Raw genomic sequence first — 22,300 nt, 5'->3', positions numbered from 1 at the left:
TTAATTAAAATTTAAAAAATAATTGAAATAACTAAATAAATTAATATAGTGTTTTAGTTAGAAAAGAGTAAATAAATTAGTATATTGATTTAGTTAGAAAAGACTTATTATTAATAAATATATTGATTTAGTGTTTTAAATTAAATTTTTATGTTATTTTGCCTTTTTTGATTTTTGTTCAAAACCTTTTGAATGTCTTATCCCCTTCTTAGCAACAGAAGTGAAATTTTTTTGTTTTTTATTTCCATTTTTATAATTTGTACTCGTTTCTTAATTTTTTCTTTCCTGTATATCAAAATTTATATATACGAGATTATGAGCATTATGATTTCGTGTCCTTTTTTCATTTATCATTTATACACACAGATATATATACATAATTTGTATCTAGTTTTCCAACTTTATGTATATATTTGCTCCGGTTCTAGAAAATCAGACGAAAATGCGCATGTCTGACGGCCTACAGACAGGGGTTGACCCCGGGTTGGAAATTTTCGTGACTCCTTTCTTGTAAAAATCGCACAAATTTTTTTTTTCGACTCAGTGTTTTTGTGAAAGGAATTTTTTTTGTTTATTCGGATAAATAGACACGTATGATTTTATTTGATGAAAGAGAAAATTTCCGTGATGAGACGAGTTTAATTTCAAGAATGTTTTAACCGAAGTGAAGTTATTGATTCTCATCGGTCGAGTGATAGACTACTTTCGTACTTTCTTCTATACTTTCGTAAGTATAATAAATATTTGTGTTCTTTTTTTCTGTAATTATTTTTTGTAATTAATGAAATTTTTTAATTTTTTTGTTTCTGTTCGGTGGGAATTTATTTAGAGAAAAATTAGAAAATCGAGGAGGAGAAAATGAAATGTTATTTTTCAACAGGTTACTAAATATTTTGTTGACTTTTTTAGGATAACAAACTCGAAAGTCAAAATGAAGGTGGGACTTTTGAAGAATTTTTTACACTTCTTCACTCTTAGACAGGGCACGGTTATTATTGCCAAACTGCAGTTGGTAAGAATTACAATTACAATTCAATTAAAATTATACATTGGAATTACAATTAAATTCTGTGAATTATCATAATTATTTTACAAGTGTTGGAAATTCAATAATTCAAATTAACAATTAAGGAAATTTGTATCATTAGTTAATATTTAAAAAAACTTTGTTTGTCCTTAAAGTTTTGAATTTTCAACTGAACGTATTTTAATTAAATACAGTATATGGGTGATTCTCCAAAAAACCTCATTTTGCATGTAATCAATATTTTCTAAATAATTACAATCATTTGGAAAAATACCAAGTCATATTTCCCTATTTTATCACTTTTTCTAAATGTTCTGCAAGAAAAAGTTGTAAAATTTTATTGTTTAATACATTTTTAAAATATTTTACCACCTCAAAATCGATTTTCTAACCTGTCATCTAAGTGCTTTTCATTTTTTCAATAGGTAAAACAATTATTTAAAACATGAAAATTGGTACTTTATTAATTTTTTCTAAAAGTTATGATATTTAAGAATAATTTTCAAAAATATAAATAAAATATGTCGTGTAGTTTTTTTAAATATAGAAAATGAAATTTGTCATGTAGTACCGCGTCATTCCTCTCACTCGTTGAATATTATCCAATATTTTTGCTGTGGGTAGAGATATTGATTAATTATTGTGATCAATATTTAAATTAACATCTCTAATATTAATTTCTTAAGTTACTTTTTAAAAAATGTCATTATTTTGCGTTAAAAAAATTAAAATTGAGACATAAGCAGAGATTCACAACCTAAAGCGTCATTCCTCTCACCCCTAATAAAAACAATATTAATATATATAAATTGATCGCAAATTTTTTTCACATAAAGTTATCCTTTATAAACATGATAGGGCATTCTAAGCTGGAGGAAAATTATTTGTCAATTAAATAAAATTAAAAAATGTTGAAATCGTCATTCCTCTCACCCGTCATTCCTCTCACTTTTTTGAATAAAAATTAAAAATTGATATGATTGTCGGTTGTTTACAAACGGCCAGTGAAAAGTGAACCTAAAATGTATGAAACATAATTTTTAACAATTGTTTAAAGAGATTTTTGATAACTGTAAGTATTTCAAAATCTATAAAATTTATAGATAATATTAATAAATTATAATTTTTAAATAATTTTTTGTAAATAGAAAAATATATATAATAAAAAACGCCGGCGCCAAATTTTAACCTCTTAATTTTTTTGTAAATTTTAATTTAAAATATATACTTTTAAAGCTAAAAGTTAGCATGATCATGCTATAGAGGTGGTAGATTTTTGAAAGCTCAATATAATTGACTGCATTAATCCATAAATAATAATTTTTTTTCTTTTCTGTTTGTAACTCACAAAAAGGAGTATTTCGGGAGAATCACCCATATAAATTACCGATTGCAATAAAAATTTGAAAACTTAAATTTCACATATAGAAACTTTTCATTAAAACAGAAATTTTTTTTCATAGTCACTCAAATTTTTGTCACAAAAATTATTTAATTCGAAGAAGAAATAAATAATTTTCGTTCATTTGAACGTTCAGAACTTTAGGATCATTTCAAATTCAAATATTATTAAGAAATAATATTCCACCACGTATTAAATAATAATTAATTGAAAAAAGATTAATTTACGTCTTTAATTTTATTTCAATGAATAATTTGAAAAAACATTAATATAGAAAAAATACTTGGTTCATTTGAACTCTCAGAATTTTTTTTTGTTTACCTTTTGTTATAATAAATAATTTTCTAATATTTAATTACATTTTGCATTCATTTGCAGTTGATTTCCGGCTACATTATAATTTTTCTCGTCTTGGGTTTATCACACGTGACTGGAATCGAGGTAATGATTGTCAGAGATACCGAGGATGCTTTAGAAAGAGAAGCTCTCGAAGAAATCACGTCGAAACGTCTTAATAGTCAAAAATTAGAACTGGCGCACAAAAAAGCGATAGGTAAATTTAAAAGCGCAAAAAAATTTTTGAAAACTAAATTTCTAAATTTAACTCTTTTGATATTCTTTTAATTTACAGACGAAATGTTCGCAATGTATTTTGCACTGGTATTAACTGTCATTCACTTCGTCACTACATTACTATTGCTGTATGGTGCTCTCATGGTAAAATTAGTCTAATTACTAATTAACTCACGATTTTTATAGTTATTTAATAACTCGATTATTTTATTTATTTATTAACACCATTTAATTTATTTATTATTCATTTCTATTTATTGAAATTTATTTTTTTCTTATTTACTTCCATTTATAGAAATTTATTTATTTATTAGTATTTATTTATTAGTTACTATTAATTTGCCTTTTAATTTTTCATTTTATTTCTATTTTCTGTACATTTAGCAAATAGATGGTTTAATAATTTGTGATTAATAATGTAATTTTTAATGTTAACTTTAATCTAAAAGTGAAAAATAATTTTATTTGCAGAACAATCGATTTTTAATGACACCGTGGATGATGATGATGATGACAATAATCGTTTCATTATTTATAGCATTATTCCAAATAAAAGACGACTGCCCTTTCCTTGTTCTGATCGGAGGGAAGTCTGACATTACCGATCGTATGTACCTTTAAAATTATAATTTTTTTTCTTTGAAATTTTAAAAAGACTGAAGTTTGCAGTATTTTTTAAAGACAAAATCACAAAAATAATGCGACTATTTATTTTAGCTTCAAATTCGTGTCATTTTTTTTAGCAATTGTCTTTTAAGTGGCAAATTTTAAGTTTTAAGAAATTATTCTAATAAACATTTATTAACAGGAAAATTAGAGGCAAATTTAACTTATAAAAAATTATTTCTTGATTTTTTTGTTTTTAAAAACGTTGCTGAGACTTCAGCCTAATTTTATTTATAGAATTTGAAAAGAATATTTTAATTAAAAAATTCAAATATGCCAGGCCTCGGATCGACTTTAAGGCGCAAAAAAAGTCACATTAGTCGATTAAAAATAGAAAAAAGTCGAAAAAGTCGTTTATTTAATTTTGTGTTGTCACAAAAATTTTATTTTGTATTTCCCTGAAATTTCACTGCTTTCTAAATACAATTATTTAAAATTTGAATAATTTTGTTGAGTAAATATTTAAATACTTATTTCTTTTTTTACAGGCAACAAAATTTTAAGAATTTTAATTTTAAACATTCTGCGATTTAATAATTTCTAAAAATTACAACTATAACTCTTTCAAAATTCAATTATTTTCTACAATTTTTAACTAAATTTCATCTCTAAATGAATTATTTATTTTTAATAATTTTTCGAAAGTTCTTCGAAAATTCAATTATTTAAATCCAAAAATTAAATTTTTTATAATAATTGTAATTGTAACTGTCCATATTCTTTTTAAAATGATTAAAGTACAATGTTTTCAAAAAAATTATAATAAGTAAGAAATTCTTCAAATTAATCTCTTAAAAATATTTTTATACAATTAATTAATAATATGTAATTGAAAATATTTAAAATAATTGAATTTTCTAAAATTAGAATGAAAAAATTCTAATAGTAACTTTTTCAAAAATATTTTAAATATCATTTTTAAAAGCTAATTTTCATTAATTTCCTTTTTAAATTTAAATTTGAAGATTTTTCATTAAAATTTCTGAGAATTCAATTATTTTCAAAATTTGAAATTAAATTTCTTCAAAAGTTGATTTTCCAAAATTGTAATAAAATATTTGATAAAAATTACTTGTTTTCAATTAAATTTTACAAATTTTTAATTATTTAAAGATTTTAATGTTTCTTTTAAGAATTTAATTATCTTTACAAATTTATTCAAAAATAATTTTGGAAAAATTTGTCTATAGTTATTTATAACTATTTATTTATTAAATTAATTGAAGGTAAAATCTTTTAAAAATTATCAAATTTTTGAAGAATTTTAATTATGAATATGAACATAATTTATCCAAAATTTTAATAAATTTTAAAAAAGTATTTTTTAAAAATTTTTTATTCATTTTGTTTAAAGACCATTGAATCTTAGAAAATTAGGATAAAAAAAATTCTGAGAATTAGTTTTTTTTAATAATATTCTAAAGTAATTTTTCGAAAATTATTGAATTTCTTAAAAGGATTTTTGTATAATTTAAAAACATATATTTTTTGAAGAATTTTAATTAAAAATGTTGTTTTCTTCAAAATGTTAAAAATAATTCTAAAATATTTTAATGTTGTTTTTTGTATAGTTTTGAATTTTCGGAAATATATAATTGAAAATATTGAATATAATTGAATTTTAATAAATTAGAATGAAAAAAATTTAAGAATTATATTTTTATTATAATTTTTAGAAGCTAATTTTTATATTTTTTAATGTCACACTTGAAGATTTTTCATTAACATTTTTGAGAATTTAATTATTTTCAAAGTTTACAATTAAAATTCTTAAAAAGTTCATACTTAAAAATTGTAATAAAATACTTGAAAGAAAGCAATTATTTTCAATTAAATTTTTGCAAAATTCCAATTATTCAAAATCTGTTTAATTGTTTACGAAAATTTAATTATGAAAATAATTCAAAACAAAATTTTTGAAATAAAAAAAGTAATTTAAAAATAATGTTAAAATAATTTTTGAAAGATTTGTTTTCAGTTATTTTTTACACTATAAAAATCGAAATAAGTTGCATTTTATACTAAAAAAATGTGGTATTTTGTTGCAATATTTGGAATAAGAAAAGTCGAAAAAATCGCATTTTTGAAAATAAATTGAAAAAAGTTCTTAAATTCATAATATCTGAGTCCTATTTATTGAAACAAAAAAACTTTTTCGAATGCAATTTTTTGCAATTGAATATTTTTATTTGAATCAACAAAACACCTCAGTGTTTGGTTTATTCAAATAAAAATATTCAATAGAAAAGCATTTTTGAAAATTAAGTCGATAAAAGTCGCATTTTTTGGAAAATAGTAAAAAAAAAGTTAATAATATTCGAGGCAGATAAAGATAGTAAATTATAAAAATTATATTCAGATAATTATAATTGTTTAATATTTGGTTTGTGCAGTTGACAATAAACTTTCTTTTTCATTCCAGGGCTCTTTGTATTATTTTGCGCTATAGTCTCTATTTATATGTGGTATGTGGTTTATAGTACATTCAACAGTCTCGTGATTAAGAAGGGTATAATTCACGAAGTACATGAGTCGCAAATAAAATACGCGCTCCCTGCTTCTGCACAAGAGAAAAAGATGCACAACAGTAATGGAATTCCACAACCATATGACGTTTAAATAGTGAAAAACAAGAAACGAATTCACTATAATGAGAAGCTAAAATTAAAAGAGGAAAGAGAAAAAAAACCCCATCATCAAATGTCAATTGACAATTTACTAAGAAAAAAAAATTTTGATTTGATTGTTTCTAACAATTTAAGGAAAAAAAATGGTGCTCTGTTGGTGATGGGCAAATTTTTCATTATTTACTTGCTCCTTCTCACTTGCCTAGTAAAACATTAAGTCAGAGAAAAATGAAATGGATTTTTAAAATAACTTCGCGCTGTGAAAAAAAAATTTTTAATTTTGTTAGTATTGAGAAAAGTTTATATTTTATGAACTAAGTTTCATAGAAAGTGATGAGAAACTATAATAATTGAAGTAATCACAGCTTACATTGCAACGTTACGATACTATATATAAAAAAACAAGAAAAAAAATTAAAAAGTATTTCAAATCCTAAATCAAACTATAAAATCTATAATCGTGATAGGATATTAAATCCGTACATCGAAAAGAAATTAGTTAATTATTTTTTAAAGCATTATATTTCACTATAGATAAATTTCTAACTCCAATTGATATTGTATATCTTTTAGTAAACTTGTAAAATACACAAATTTAGAAAAATTGATTTAAAATAATTAAGGCATAATGGTTTGTATTTTATATTTCAAAAAGAAAACACAATGTTTTTTGTGAAATTACAATCTTGCTATTTTATGGCAAAGTTCAGTGTATACACGTGTATAATAAATGTACGGAAACGTCTTTAAAAATTAAACACCCGCTCACTAATTCTGTCAAAATATTAAAATTGTATTTTATAAAAAATTCATTATAAGTCAATTTTTTTTTAATATAAGCAGAAGCAATAATTTAAATTTTAATAATTTATATATATAAAAGTAATTTACAATTGTTGAAAATAATAAATTTTGTAAATTTATTATTTTACCGATTTTAATTATATAATTTTTTATAATTCTATAATTGTCAATAATTATGTCTCGATTATCGAGTTGAATTATCTATATGTCAAAAGAAGATTTTGTACAAAATGTTCGTTGGCACTTTAATGCTAAAATCATTTCTTTTTAAATTCTTTTCAATTCGATAATTTTTTTATAATGTATAATAATATGTATGAGATAATGTGCGATTTTTTTGTTGTACTCAGTCTCTCGATCTTTACCGTTCCTTTTATTTCGAAAAGTTTATTTATCGTTTTTTGGGAAAATTTAGTGAGTTCCTTGATTAGGAACAATTTCTTTAGTCATTGATTTAGTAAATATTATTTTCTTCACTGAATTCAGACAATCGAACTTCGTTTCGAATTTTACCCTTTTTTTCTTTTCTTTCCTTTTTTTAATGTACTGATCACATTTTGTCGTCAGTCATCTCAAGAAACTGAGCGTAAAAGTCTCTTGTGCACTCGCCTTTATTATTAAACACGAATTTGTAGTAACTACCGTCTGCGCATATGACTGAAAAGAAAATTCGTTTTTAGAATATATTTGTTTGACAAGTGAATGGAGAATAATTCTCTATTCTGAATAGAGAAAATTACCAACCTATGATACTATTGCTATCTTTTCCAAATGCACACATGCATTGAGGTCCATCGGGAACTTGAAATTTACAGAAACTCCAACTAGAGCTGAAATACTTTGGCAAGAAAGTTGCTGAGGCTAAGCTTGACTGTCGATTTAGTTTTTGATCCTCCACAGCAAATACATGCACCGTGCCATGATCGCTCGCAACGCACATCCATGTCGAGTCGTGATTAAAATTTATACTAGAAATTCAATTCATTAATTATTTAAATATTCAAGAGTGCCACAAAAATTTAATTTTTATTTTTCCTTAACTTTTCCCTGAATTCTAGACAAAATTTTCATTTTTTCCCTTACCCTCAAAAATATTCTGGATAGTAAAAATTATTCGGATACTCAAAGAAATGTTCTATTACATTTATTTACGAATTTCTCTAATTGTAAAATTATACGAAAACATCAATAACTTCATTGTTAAATAAATATTTAATATTTTAATCATTATTATTTTTTCATATGAATTAAGATTTTCAAAAATGTTAAATTCAAACCTTTTTGAAATTTAACAACTTAGAAAAAAATTATTGTAAAACATGAAGAAATGGATCACTCCGAGTCTTCGACACGGAGTAATCGGTTTCTTCATGTTTTATAACAATAAAAATTTACCGAGTGATAAAATCATTATTTTAAATTATAAAAATATTGTCACTGCAACTTTTTCAAAATTATTTTCATCATTTCAATTCAATTATTATTTGCTAGAAATTTTAACTAAAATTCTTCTTTAAATCAATTATTTTTAATAAGTTTTGAAAAAGTTCTTTGAAAATTTTCAAATCTAAATTGTTTACAATTAAATTTTACGAAGTTTCGAGTATTAGCAAATTTTTCAATTAAATATAAATATTAGAGAATAAAAACTTCAAATAATTTTAAGAAAAAATTCAATTTCACTTTTTCAAAAAAATTAATTCTACAGAATTTTTAATATAAAGTATAAAAAATTCAGATTTTCAAAGATTTTAAGTTGAAACCTTTTTAAAATTCAATAATTTCTTAAAACTCTCACTATATTGGTTTTAATATTCAATTAATCTAAAATTCGAACTGAAATTCATTTTTATTTCATTTTTTTTAGAAAATTCTACATAAGAATTCAATTATTTAAATTCAAAAATAAATAATTTATTGAAGGTACTTGAATTTTTTTTAAAATTGAATTCTCATAAAGAAATTTATCAACAAATTTTTAAATAATTGAATTTTTTCGACCAAAATTTAATAAAATTTGTAAGAATAATTACAATTTTCAAGGAATTTGAATAAAATTGTATTAAAAATTATTGGAATTCTGCGATGAGTTCTATTATTTATGAAAATAATTGAATTCCTAAAATGAATTTTAGTATTTACGAAAATAATTGAATCTCTGTAAAAATTTTATTATTTATGAAAGTAATTGAATTAATGCGAAGAAATTTTTAAACAAAATTTATTAATAATTGAATTCCCGTGAAATTTTGATTGTTTACAAAAATAATAAAAAACATAAAATTTAAAAAAAATACAAATTCAATTGTTTCGAAGAAAATTTAATTTAATTCATTTTAAAATGCTTCTAATATTCAATGTATTATTTAAAATTTGAACTAAAATTCATTTTTAAATCAATTTTTATTAGAAAATTCTACTAGAATTCAATTATTTAAATACAAAAATAAATAATTTATTGAATAGGTAATTGAATGTTTCTTAAAATTCAATTCTTATAAAAAATTTTATAAACAAATTTTTAAATATTTTATTAAAATAGTAGATATTAAAAATCATTGTATTGAAGAAAATTTTTGAAAATAATTGAAATTTTAGAAAGAATTTTATTAAAATTTTTGAAAATAATTGAATTTTGAAGAAGAATTTTATTATTTATAAAGAGAATTAAAATTTTGACGAGAATTTCATTAAATTTTTTAATATAATTGAATTTCTGCGAAGAATTTTATTACTTTTTAAAATAATTGAATTTTTGCAATAATTTAAAATTTTTCCAAAATTCAAATTTTATTTTGTGTTTTTAACTAAAATTCCTCAATAAATTCATTATTTTTAATAATTAATTAAATATATATATTAAAAAATTGAACTAATTTTAGAATGTTTTAAATTTTGAAAATTTTTGCAAAAGTTTAAGTTCTTTAAAATTTCTAATAAAATTCATTCAAAATTGAAATTTTATAAATTTTGAAATTAAAATGTTTTGAAGTTCATGTATTTATGAAAATTGTTATTAATGAAAAAAATGGAATTATTGCGAAGAAATTTATAAAATATTTGTAAATAATTGAATTCCTGTGAAAGTTCTATTATTTTATGAAAATAATTACATGTCTGCGTAGAATTTCATTTCATTTATTTTGAATGATTGAATTCTTTTGAAATATTTTATTAAAATAGTCCATTATTTACAATAATTAATTAAATATAGGTATATTAAAAAATTGAACTATTTTCAGAGGAATTTGAATTATTATTGAGAATCTAAGTTCTTTAAAATTTCGAATTAAATTTATTTAAAATTGAAACTTTATAAAATTTCCAATTGAATTCTTTTGAAGTTCGTCTATTTATGAAAATTGTAACCCCAACTCTTTTAAAAATTGAATTAATTTTTAAATATTTAAGTATAAAGTTATTCATTAAATAATTTCTATGTAATAATTTTATAATAGTTCTTTAAGAATGAAGTTATTTAAAAAGAATTTTTTGTCAGGAATAGAAAAATTTGAAGGTTTTGTATTAGAATTCGTGGTAATTTCATAGTTTATGAGGCAAACACTGAGAGGAATATTTTCGTACACACTCACCAATAAATATTCGCGTGATTTGTACCTCTTCTTAATTCGTTAATTTTCATTCCACTCTGGGTGTCGAAAACTCTAATTAAAGTACCCTTTTCAGAAGCAGTAGCTAATCTTGTTCCTTGCAAGTTTAATGCTATGCACGATAAGGGCGTCTCATGTGCTTCGATATTCAACGGTTGTTTCTCGGTATTTGCCAAATCAACAACTGCAAATTGTAAAAATGAAATTTCGATTTTTATAATTGTCAACTATTATTCAATATTCAATTAAGAAAAAATCGTCTTTTCCTTTTTATAAAATAATTTTTCGTTAATTGACCCCTTATTATTTCATTAATGAATTCATGTGATGAAAATAAAATTCTCACCTTGAACGTGTCCGTTTTTTCGGCCAGGAAATGCGAGTAATGAATTATTACTATTCGGGCATAAAACACACAAACCTTTGGGATTGGGATTTGTTTCGAAAACATGTAATTGTTGGGGATTTTGTGTGAATGTGTAAACTTTAATAACTCCTTCCAAAATTACTACTATTCTGTCTCTTCTTAATTTTACCCCCTTGACAGGAGCATTGAAATCTAAATTTATTGCCGGTGATTTCTTTAAATCGTCCCATATTGTAACTGAAAAAATAATTTCTATACATTCGGAATACTTTTTTTTAATGAATACTATACTTTTTGTTTTTACTGAATAGTAAGTTTTTTTTCTTACCTCTATTAGTCGGATATAAAGATTTTGAACCTCCACCAACCAAAGCTAAATAATTGCACCTAAAAAGCATTTCAACATATCCTAGTCCTCCATCTGTAAAATCATGTCTCTCCTTCTCCTTCAATGGATCACAGTTGTAAACTCTGTAGCCATTTTCCATTCCACAAGCAAAACAACCTATCAACAGTAATATTGACACATGGACATTGAATCTACATTAATATTCAGACTTAATGATAACTTTTATCTGTTTACAACAAAGTTCTTAAACTATATTAAACACTCGTATTTTTTAAATTTATAAACAGAATAAACATAAAATCTATTTATTTTTTCACTAAAAATGTCCCGAGACTGCCAAAACGAATAGTTTCGTTAAAAATCGAAAAGTAAGCTCCCACTTTTAATTTTTAAGTCTTTAAGAGTTTCAATCAAATAAATCAAATTAAAAAAAGAAATTAATTCATCTTTAGGTTATGACACAAATTAAAAATTTTAAGCTTCACGAAAGAAAACATTTCTCGAGTGTATTTATATCAATGAAAGATTCAGAGGGAAATTATTCTCTTTTCATCCTAAGTCACTAAATTTTGGTTTAAATATAAATATTATTGTAATGGCATGCTGTCAAACATTTGTTTCTCAATTTACCCTGATCTTGATTAAAACCGGCATAAAGTAAGCCATTTTCATACGGATTTCCCGCAGTTAAGTTCATTTTATTAAAATGTACGTTTCACATTCAACATAAAAATTATTTTATTGTAGAAATTTATCACATTTTCACCGGTTGCGATGCACAGAAACGTACACACTATTTAATCTTTATTTTTTTGCGTGTACAAAATAACTATATAGGCATCTTGTCATTCTTGTCAAACTGTCAACAGGGCAAGGAAAATTTGTCAAAAATCCCTCGCTTTAGACCAATGAAACTACTCGCTTAAGGGAAATTAATCTTATGATTAATTTATCTGATAGGATAATAAACAGCTGTCCAAAGTTCATTCAATGTTTTCTTGCTTTTCTTATAGGTTGAATAAATACGAGTGGAGTGTAATTGGACCGTTCCTTTATATTAGCGGTTTGATTGGAGGAATGAATGGAATTCGTCGGAACGTACGCAAGTGCGCATGCGTGAGTTGTATTTTAAAAATGGCGTCGGTTTGTTTTTGTCATTACTTTGTCAGTAGTTTTTTTTTGAAAATCGCATGTGTTATTTAAGTTAAATATTAATTGGATAGTTTTTGTTTGAAGAATGTGTTTATTATTGGAAGAAGTTTGAGAAAAAACGTACGTATTCTATTTTCTTTGTGTCTAATGACACTGGGAACTTGTTGAGTGGAAGTGTGAAATAACGTGCTTTCTACCATTTTTAGGTTAGGATTTTGTGAGTTTATTTTCCTCTGTAGAAATAATAATTTTCTATGAAAACAATATGCAGTTTAGACAATTGCACACTTGTTGTAGACTTTTAAAAGAAGGGGGAATTAATGTAAAAGGAAAGAAGCATAGTTCTAATTTATGGTTAGAACGACAGCGGAGAGATCCTTATGTTGAAAAATCGAAAAAAGAGAATTATCGTTGTCGAAGTGCATTTAAACTTCTGGAAATAAATGAAAGGTAATAATTTAGCAGGTAATTGAATATTGACGATAGTTTACTTTTATTTTATTTATTTTTCTTTACTTTTATTTTTTCTTCTATTTTTGGACTACTGTGAATTTTTCTCGAATGTTTGGTTAGGTTTTTTCAAAAAATGTTTCTTTTCGAATACAAGTAATCTTCGATTTTCTTTTGTCAATTGGTTTACTGACTGTAAACCTTTGAAAACTAATTATTTGAAATAATAAATATTGTTAATTCATTTCAGTTTTTAATTATTAAAACAGTTAACAATTTAGACAAAGGTATAAAAATAGTGAATGGAAATGCCGAGAGAATGCAATAATATGGATTGGCTTTTTGTCAGGTTCAACATTTTGTTTCCTGGCATGGTTGTAGTAGATTGTGGCGCAGCTCCAGGAAGTTGGACCCAGGTTGCTGTAAAATTGACAAACGCCAATGGAGCTCAATCCGAAGAACCAAAGGGTTTAGTTTTCGCTATTGATAGACAAATCTTCCAGCCAATTGAGGGAGCAGTAATTCTTGGAAATAGCGATTTTACACTAGAAAAAACTCACGAAAAACTTCGATTCTTCTTGAATGGCTCCTTAGTGGATTTAGTTATGTCCGACATGGCGCCAAATGCCTCAGGCGTTAAGAAATTAGATCACGACGTTATAATTGAACTTTCGTATTCAGCGCTGAAATTTGCATTGCAATTCTCAAAGCCAGGTTCTTCTTTTCTAACTAAAATTTGGGCTGGCGGAAAAACGAATCAATTGTACGATGATTTAACGAAATATTACAAGAGCGTGAAAAATGTCAGACCAAAAGCGACGAGAGACGATTCCTCCGAAGAATATTTATTAGCAAAAGATTTCAGAGGACTAAAGTCGGGATAAAAGAAAATGAAATCTAGATTATTGATTTATAGAATAGGAAAAGAGAAAGAAATACAAAATCGCGTATATAATATATATGCAATGTACATCAATATATTTAGCTATAAATAATACAATAGTATTTAATACAATACAATCAATACATCTTTACGACAGAGTTAACACTTGCATCGTTTTTTTTACGCTGTATATACATTTTTCTTTAATAAAATTAATATGTACATAAATTAACGCATGAGTGATGTTTAACACAACACGTTAAAACAAAAAAAAATGAATTATAAAGTTACTGGCCGCAATGTCAAGTATGTACTAAATAATTTTTGCGAAAATTGCTCAATGCGCAATTATCTATTTAATACAAACGAGGGTTGAAAAAAAAAATTAATTTCAATTCTTTTGCATTTCTGCAAAAACAATTTTCGATAGATTAAATGACAAAAATGAAATAATTTACAAATTGCAGAGGCCATAATTCTTTGGAACGTCACAAACGAAGGACGAAGATTACTTGTAAATCGACACATTAATACAGACACATTCTTTTTTTTATTTTTAATGCAAAAACACACATTAATCTCTATTTAATAACAATATTACTGATCAATTTTACTGCACGACAGTGAAATGATTGTTTAGGTCAATTTTGCCACCTCTATTTTATTATTTGAAATTTGTTCCGACGATTTAGAAGTAGAAAATTAAACCTGAAATTAAAATATATATAGTACATTTCTGTGACGTTGAGGAAAATTCGCAGTAATCTTTTCATTCGGTTCTATTGCAAAATTGGATCGCGATGATCACATAAATAAAATAATACACTACATTCAGTCTATCAAGGTACTATTTTTGTACCAAACGCACTCGTCCTTTTCTCTTCAAAGGGATTGTTTTTTTTTTTTTTTTTTCTTTATGTACTTGTCAGTTAATTTGACAGTAATCTACGCCTAACATCGATATCCATTAAATTTAGTAGATTCTCGTACATCTCGACAATGCATGCACCTACCGCACTGAATACATATACAATAATATGTGCTCGTATGTATTTAAATGCATAAGAAATTGATTATCAATCGTAAAAAATTTTTTACGTCAATTTTGTCGCTTTTTTTAACTTTTCAAGTTGGAATTTAATTTTTTTTTTTAAAGAGTAGCTACAATTTTACGAAGAAATTACTCTTCTTCTTTACGAAGAAATTTATTTCACTAGAATATATCGTAACAACACGTTGATAAGATAGAAATTTACTACAATATATTCAAATAGAAAAACGTATTAAAGAAGCGGTAATCATGCAATATTTAAATTTTGTTTGTTAGTATACAAAATTTCGACAACGATTTTTTTCTTTTTTTTTGTTTTTTTGTTTTTCATGTTTAAACATTTGATTTACAAAAAATTTTTTTGTATAAAAAGACCTTCTTTATTCTCTGTAAATTTTTTAAGAAAATTATTGAGACAATTTTTTGAAAATTGTGACAAATTTCTTTGAAATTTGTATTTTGGGAAAATTATATTTTCGATTTTTAATTATTTTTTTCGTGAAAGAAATTTTAAGATGGTATAAAAAATTTAAGATTACATCCTTTTTGAAAGCATTTTTGCGGAAAAGTTTGTTTTTGTATGAAAAATTAATCAAGTTTTTTAAACTTTGAGTGGATGGAAAAATATAATTTTTGTTTGTTCATTTTGTTTATGGACTTTCTGTAGAAGGTCGAATATTTCTTTTTTTATATAGTATATTTTAAACTCTCATGTAACAATGTACATGAATGGGATGCATGAATATTGCTTGCAACTCATTATTTTGAATTTTTGAAAATTTTTCTTTTTGGTTGTATTTCGATATTCGAAAATTTCTGAATTTTCTGCAGTTCTCTATTTTTAATTTTATATAATTTATTATTTTTTCTCCCTTCTATGTTGTTTTTAAATATTCGAAAATTTTTGAACGTTCGAATAAAGGTTTTTTTTTTACAGTAAAAATAGTTTTTAATATATAAATATTATCAAAAATTTCTGTATAATAAAAATCATAAACAGTAATTTTAAACTTTTTGTTTCTTTGTTTTTTGCTTTTTCAATTTATTGCAGTAATTTTTTAACTTTGTTTTTTGTTTCAATTTTTTCTTGAATTTGATATAGTGATTTGAAAATTTTATTTCTTTGCTTCTTGTTTTTTAATTTAGCAAAGAAATTTCTAAATTTTGTTATCTTGTTTTATTAATTTTTTTGTTTTTTCATTTTTTAATAGAGCAATTTTTAATTTTGTTTGTTTATAAGTTTATTTTCTCAATTTAATAATGTTATTTTCAAATTTTGTTTTCCAGTTTTTTTTATTTCTTTTTTCAATTTAATAGAGTAATTTTTCAATTTTGTTTATATTTTCAATTAAGTAAAGAAATTTTTAAATTTTGTTTGTCTGTTTGTTTCTTTTTTTTAATTTAATTGATTAATTTAAAAATTTTCTTTATTTTTTCAATTCAGTACAAAAATTTTTTAATTTCATTTTTTCGTTTGTTTTTTTAATTTAATACAGAAATGTTTAAATTATGTTTTGTTTGTTTATTTTTTCGGTTTTTTCAATTTAATACGATAATTTTTGAATTTTCTTTTTCTGTTTGTTTGTTTATTCTTTCAATTTAATACTGTAATGTTTGAAATTATTTAAACCGCCAAAAAAATCTCGTTTATTTGAACTTTCAAAATTTTAGCGAAATAATATTTTCTCAATGTAAATATTTTCATAAATTACTGACTGTAACAAAAATCTAAAACGTAAATTAAACATTTCGTAATTTAACATTATTATAAAAATATTATTATTAAAAAAATTGTGACATAATATTATTATAATAAAATTTCAATTTGAGAAACAAATTTCTTTCATTTGAACGTTCAGAACTTTCGGATTTTCGGAACATTTATTTAACAACTTTTAAAAGAATTTATTTATTTATTTATTTTTTTTTTGAAAAATGAGAATTCTGCTTTTTTTCATTATCATTTCGTTGACCTTTATTCGTCATCGAGGAAAACCAACGCAACCTAGTTTCGATTATAAAAGAAAAGAGAATTTTCCATTCTTTCTATCATTCAAAAAAACCAGAGAGAAAATTACTTTCGCTATTCAACAAAGAACTGAAAAATTTCGCTTAAGTGAAAATTAGATATAAATTCCACTATAGAATTCTTGTTAGAAATTCACAACAATGAATTGTGGGTAATATTCACACGTTCCCACATGAATAAATATTAAAAATCATTTAGAATTGCTATAACTACTTAAACGCAGTTTAGTCTACCTGTATAGGAATATTTATTAAACTTACAAAAAGTGTTTGTTAGCTTTTTTTAAATTTGGAATATACAAATAATTACTCTTAATATGAATAAGCGTTATTTTAAATTTATGCTTATGGAAAATTGCTGATTTTTTTATATTAATATTTATGTGTGGAAGCATTCAAGTAGTAACAACAATTTTCTAAATGTCCAAACAATTATTGGCTTCCATGTGCATTTTTTCTTTTTTTTTTTATTGTTGAACCCATTCTCTCTTCAGCTGATATATTCTTTCTCTCGAAAGGATATCCGTGATAGAACTGAATAACGTCAATGTTGTGCAATGTCCTCGCAACTTTCGTCGTCTCCACTTTCTCCGATTCAAGTTTTCACTCGGATCGTTAATACATCTTACATCTTAGATTGACTTGTTTTTTTTTCTCTTTTTTGAAAATTGCAAATTTTTTGTGAAACTTGAAAATGACCAGACTTATTCTTTATGTCTTGATTTCTCGCTTTCTTGGCGAGAAGAAGACTTGAATTCCGTTCTTGCGCAATCGGATTCAATTGCAAATATCGAAGCAGACCTCTCTCGTGTCCCGGCTTCGTGGAATTCCTTAGCTCATACTTATTTGGCACCGTTCTGAAAGACGTCGCGAGAGCCGCCCTATTAGTTTAAAGAAAAGCATCCCAGCTTCTTTTTTTTTTTTGTTTCTCTTAAACGCCGATAGGTGAGCGCATATTCTGAGAGAGGACTCTCTTTACTTCGTGCGGCGATTTTTCAGTGTAGAAATTTATTCTCCTCGAGGGTGAGATGCGCGATGACCTGGAAGTCGCTTCTTTTTCTGGTGCACTCGGATACCGGGGGTCTAAACTCGGGTCCCTGAGGAGAGGCATTCGCTTCCAGAATCGCAGGAGCATGGGATTTTGGTTTGTCTGGGTCGCTGGTGGAAATCGCCAACCTAGTTGTTTCTGATTGAACTGATTTTTTGTCCCTCCGGATGTGTTGGGGTATTCTTCGCGGGAGAAGGTGAAACGGTCTTTGAATTCGGGACTGTGAATGCTGTTGACGTCGTCGGAGGGGAATCGAACGTAACCCGGACGTGTTCGTTCGTTGCTGGGGAATTTGACGAAGTTTTTATTTTGATTACGATTGGCGGTTGGTCTGCCGAAGTTTGGTTTTGGGTCAAGGTTGGCGGACTGTAAAGGGAACTTGCTCTCGATGTTCAGGGGGAGAATTCGCTTACTGTGGAAGTTGGCTTCTTGTTCTTCGGGTACTTGTTCTATTGGACTCGCCACAGGGTCTCGAAGACGAGCCGAGTGTGGAAATGGCTTTGAAACCACAGGTGGTTCGGTGGTAGTCAAATTGTGTGAGTCCTTGATTGACTGAAAATTAGTCTTAAGAAGCTGCCCGTCTCGTTTCCTGCCATAAATGTTCGAGCCACGATTATCCTGTGGCGAGAAGACGACCTCTGGTTCCGTAATGAGTTTTTTTTCGGACTCGAAGAGTGCTTTCAAATCGTCGTCGTCGTCGTGGTTCTGTTGGCTGGCGGTGCTATTTGCAGAAACAGGTTCCGTGGAATTTTTCACCTTTTCACTATTTACGTCGAGGAGAGTCGTTTCCACGATGAAGTCTTTGTTGATGCTGACTTCACTGGAGAAGTTACTCTCGAGGTCCTCGGCTCGCTCGGTGGTCGGTGCTGAATCGCTTTCGATGTTAAAAAAAGTAGTTGTTTCCATCAAGTAGTCATCTTTCGGTACTTGGGTCGTCGTTGTCGTTGTCTTTGTTTTCTTCTTTTTCTTCTTGCCAGAGCGAATCAGGGCTTGATTCTCGATTGGAATCGTCATGCCAGTCTCCCCATGTTTGAGGATCTCATCCTCGGATTCCTCCTCCGAGACTTGTGTTGTGTCTAAGTACTCCTGGTCCTCGAGATCCGGTTCGAATTCTTCCTCGTAAACAACGTCAGCATCGATCGTCTCATTTTTCTTTGTACCTTGAATTGGTGACGCGTCGCTCTCGTTCTTCCAAGTTTCCATTTCTGAGTCAATATCAAGCACGTGATCATTTATGATCTCCTTTCGAATTGGTCTCTCGGTCATGTTCTCTATTCTCGTGTCACGTGCCAAAGTCGTGCTCTCCTCCTCCTCCTCTAATCTTGTAGACACTGTTGTTGGGTATTCTTCTTTCGTGAAGTACTCATCTTTTGTCGAATTTTCCTCATCGGTCCAGGAGTCTTCCGTTTGGGGTGATCCCTCCTTAGAATCTTTACGATCGTCTTGTGGATTAGAGATGTTTTGGACACCGAGTGGTATTTTGTAGTCCACAATGTCGGAGAAGGTCTCGTTCGCCTCGTCATTAAATGTAGCAACGGGAACAACAAGCGCTGGTGATTCCTTGTCCTTCTGAATCGTGAAATTTGAATCTAGAAACAATGAGTCCTCGTGATCTTCTTCCTCGGGGGGAATGTTTGTTTCATTCCTTACATTGTAGTCAATGAATGATTCCTCTTTCTTTGTTTCTAATGGTATTGCCTCGAGGGGGATTTCAATCTCTTCCTCCTGCGAATTGGATTCGCCTTTGTTTGTTTCTAGAAGAAGAGGGATGTTCACTTGAATGGGACCGGAGGATTGTTTTTTCTCGTTGGAACTCGTTTCCGATGATGTTCCCTTGCCTAGTAGTTTATTCAATTGTTGGAGTAGAAAATTATCGTAGGCCTCTTGATCAATATTGACGATTTTCTGACACCTTCCCATACTGTCTGCTTTATAGCCGTCGGCGCAGGGTTCGAGTTCCAATTGTGGCGCTATAAAGACACTTTTTGGCGTTATTCGTCTATTGGCTGTGGATGAATTTTGATCGGTCTCTGAACCAGGTTGAGAACTTTGCAAAAGCCAAGCTTGCCAGGCCAAATTGAGAGGTGAGTCAAAATCCTGTCCCAGTGATCTTCTCTTCAATGACAGTGACGTTGTATTTTCCTTTGCTCTCTCTGGATTCACAGGAGCTGAACCGATAAGTTCCAATGAACCTAGAAAACCCAGGAAAAACAAAGTAATCCTCCAGTGCTTGGCGGAACGTTTCAAATTGATCTTGATCATTTTTCCCTCTCGGACGTTGATCCTTCTGTTTTCTGATCGCAGCTTTGTTAGGACTCGCAGGTCACCTTCCCTCCATTAGTCGACGCATTGAAAATGCCTGAAAATAGAGAAAAATATTCAGTTTCTCATTCAACAAACAGAAAAAAAAGAACTATAAATATCTTTAATTTAATTAAAAAGAGGAGATTTTCTTTTTTAAAGAAATAAATATCAAAACAGGAGCAATAAACTCTGGTGAATTCCAATTTTAAAATTCTTTTGTATTGAATGGTGAAAGTAAATGCTAAAAATGAAGTGAACGAGCAGAAAGGATGAAAAAGACAAAGTCATAAATCAGCTTGAAAATAAAATACATGTAAAAGAACATCAATCGTTTCGCGCTCTTGGTTTCAAGGGATCAGTGCGCTTTTGAGTTTATAAAAGTGAAAATTTACAAGTAGTTGGAGATTTACTTTTTTAAACCATAATCAAATCATTGATACGAGTTCAAATTTTCATTTCTGCCAAAAATAACAGTGAGAAACTGAAATTAAATTTCTAAAGTTAGTTAATTTTCCTTAATTTCTTCTGTACTATTCGATACACATTTTTTTAATGTGCAATGACCCCGAAAAGAAAATTGGAGGGTTATCAGTTTATCTGACACACAAGTTAAAAATATGCCTTGTTGACTATTATGTAGAAGAGCTATTATTGAGATACTGATGTTGAAAAAATTTATATAAACTTTACTGATTATGATTATTCAGAACAATACAAATTGAAAAAAAATATCGACGTTGAAAACTAGGGACATTGGTACAATTCAAAAACAGTTGTTCGCAGCATGAAAAAAAAAATATTTCAAATATGAAACATGCGTACGCTATTAAAAACACGTAATCATTTCTTAGTTCTTTCATCAAGAAAAGTATTAATCACCTTCCCAGTAATTCAGATTTCATAAATCTTTGTCATTCATTTGTTTCTTTCTTTCTTTCATATTTTTTTTCTGCGTGTGAAAGGAAATAAAATGAATGTTCACGATTATTAACATTTTTGATACATATCACTCTAAAGTGCATTTTAAAATTAGAGAAAATTGGTTATTTTTATACATGTAAAAGAAATGTAGAAAAAACACAAAGATGCAGAAAAGAGGAATCTGAAAAATTTTGAGAATTTCGCTCCAAATTGTTTATTTTGATAAAGAGAGAAAAAAAAGGAGATACGATTATATTAGGGAGAAGGAGAGACAGTTTTATATTCCGGTGTGAATAAATCGTAAATAATTTAATCCGAATAAATCTTCGCCTATAGGGAGAGAGGCAACAGAAAATAAAAAAGAATTAGGTCTTTGGCATTTGCCTGATTCTGCGGCGCCAGCAGAGACGTCCGTTAATGTGGCCTTGCGGTAGCGCCGCGCGTACAATAAAAATACACGCACCTCTATCCTGTTTCCAAACGTTTCGTATCATTCACTTGAATTATATTTATTTCGATTTACAACTAATATATAAATTTTTGATAAAAGTCGCCGTAGGGTAACTTGATATTTTATTGAGTGCTCAATTCAAGTTGTCGCGTAATAATTAAAAAAAAGAGATCCTTTAACCAATATAGTTTCCCAAGCGACGAGGGACTTGGTATCTTTTTTTGAGAAACCGGTCGTGACGTACATATTCTCTCTCTTTGATCTTGATAAAGGGAAATAATCTTTATCGTAGGGTTCGCTATAAAATTTCAACTGCCTGCTTGTTTCAAGTGTAGAAAAAAGATGGAGAAGAAGTCAAATGATAGTCGTACAATTTTCTTTCAATGTAGATTTTATGCTCTTTCTAAAGATATTGTGATATAACTGAGAAATTGTCTCGAATGTTTTGATACGTTTCTGGATATTCTAGGTGTATTTCTGATACGAAATTTATTTCAGAAAATTTTTTTTTTCTGTTATCGGATGTTATGACTTCTTCGACTTTTTCGACTATTTTCAAAAAATACTTTTCTGAAATATCACAGTT

General features: G+C 27.0%; 4 protein-coding genes across 5 annotated transcripts in view; 2 read left to right on the top strand and 2 right to left on the bottom strand.

The window, feature by feature from the left end:
• Nucleotides 1-443: 443 nt before the first annotated feature.
• LOC122503112 lies at nt 444-6,839 on the top strand. Its single transcript, XM_043613543.1, has 6 exons — nt 444-727; nt 910-1,012; nt 2,808-2,982; nt 3,061-3,146; nt 3,474-3,609; nt 6,091-6,839. The coding sequence occupies exons 2-6, from the start codon at nt 932-934 to the stop codon at nt 6,285-6,287; spliced, it is 675 nt and encodes a 224-aa protein (XP_043469478.1). The 5' UTR covers nt 444-727; nt 910-931; the 3' UTR covers nt 6,288-6,839.
• Nucleotides 6,840-7,627: 788 nt separating this feature from the next.
• LOC122503109 (WD repeat domain phosphoinositide-interacting protein 3) lies at nt 7,628-12,311 on the bottom strand. Its single transcript, XM_043613538.1, has 6 exons — nt 12,057-12,311; nt 11,406-11,582; nt 11,057-11,314; nt 10,693-10,894; nt 7,844-8,067; nt 7,628-7,756 (listed from the first exon to the last, which is right to left on the bottom strand). The coding sequence occupies exons 1-6, from the start codon at nt 12,121-12,123 to the stop codon at nt 7,650-7,652; spliced, it is 1,035 nt and encodes a 344-aa protein (XP_043469473.1). The 5' UTR covers nt 12,124-12,311; the 3' UTR covers nt 7,628-7,649.
• A 230-nt stretch (nt 12,312-12,541) lies between these two features.
• The window catches only part of LOC122503110 (rRNA methyltransferase 2, mitochondrial), a 175,286-nt gene continuing 165,527 nt past the window's right edge, over nt 12,542-22,300 (top strand). The window contains exons 1-3 of one of the 2 annotated variants that reach the window (XM_043613539.1): nt 12,542-12,698; nt 12,785-13,028; nt 13,378-14,143. In XM_043613539.1, the coding sequence (XP_043469474.1) occupies nt 12,844-13,028; nt 13,378-13,912 (720 nt within the window). In that variant the 5' untranslated portion in view covers nt 12,542-12,698; nt 12,785-12,843 and the 3' untranslated portion in view covers nt 13,913-14,143. Of the gene's footprint in view, nt 12,699-12,784; nt 13,029-13,377; nt 14,144-22,300 lie in introns of those variants that run through there. The other variant, XM_043613541.1, reaches the window with a different exon arrangement.
• LOC122503107 overlaps nt 16,786-22,300 on the bottom strand; it is an 89,542-nt gene continuing 84,027 nt past the window's right edge. Inside the window, exon 2 of the mRNA XM_043613536.1 lies at nt 16,786-20,397. Coding sequence (XP_043469471.1) covers nt 17,922-20,300 — 2,379 coding nt within the window. The 5' untranslated portion in view covers nt 20,301-20,397 and the 3' untranslated portion in view covers nt 16,786-17,921. The remainder of the gene's footprint in view (nt 20,398-22,300) is intronic.

The sequence above is a fragment of the Leptopilina heterotoma genome, unplaced genomic scaffold (assembly GCF_015476425.1).
Source record: "Leptopilina heterotoma isolate Lh14 unplaced genomic scaffold, ASM1547642v1 Lhet_244, whole genome shotgun sequence".
In the NCBI taxonomy this organism is placed as follows: Eukaryota; Metazoa; Arthropoda; class Insecta; order Hymenoptera; family Figitidae; genus Leptopilina; species Leptopilina heterotoma.
Note: the sequence above shows the minus strand (reverse complement) of the source record. Positions and strands in the feature narration are given on the sequence as shown.

What these genes read in the sequence shown, in the direction of transcription:
- LOC122503109 (XM_043613538.1), bottom strand. Translation starts at nt 12,123, where the DNA reads ATGAACTTAACTGCGGGAAATCCGTATGAAAATGGCTTACTTTATGCC. An exon ending in AATCACGCGAATATTTATTG is followed by an intron (nt 8,068 to 10,692) that starts GTGAGTGTGTAC and finishes TTGAATTTCTAG; the next exon opens with TATAAATTTTAATCACGACT. An exon ending in AGATAGCAATAGTATCATAG is followed by an intron (nt 7,757 to 7,843) that starts GTTGGTAATTTT and finishes TTTTCTTTTCAG; the next exon opens with TCATATGCGCAGACGGTAGT.
- LOC122503112 (XM_043613543.1), top strand. Translation starts at nt 932, where the DNA reads ATGAAGGTGGGACTTTTGAAGAATTTTTTACACTTCTTCACTCTTAGA. An exon ending in GGCGCACAAAAAAGCGATAG is followed by an intron (nt 2,983 to 3,060) that starts GTAAATTTAAAA and finishes TTTAATTTACAG; the next exon opens with ACGAAATGTTCGCAATGTAT. An exon ending in GAAGTCTGACATTACCGATC is followed by an intron (nt 3,610 to 6,090) that starts GTATGTACCTTT and finishes TTTTCATTCCAG; the next exon opens with GGCTCTTTGTATTATTTTGC.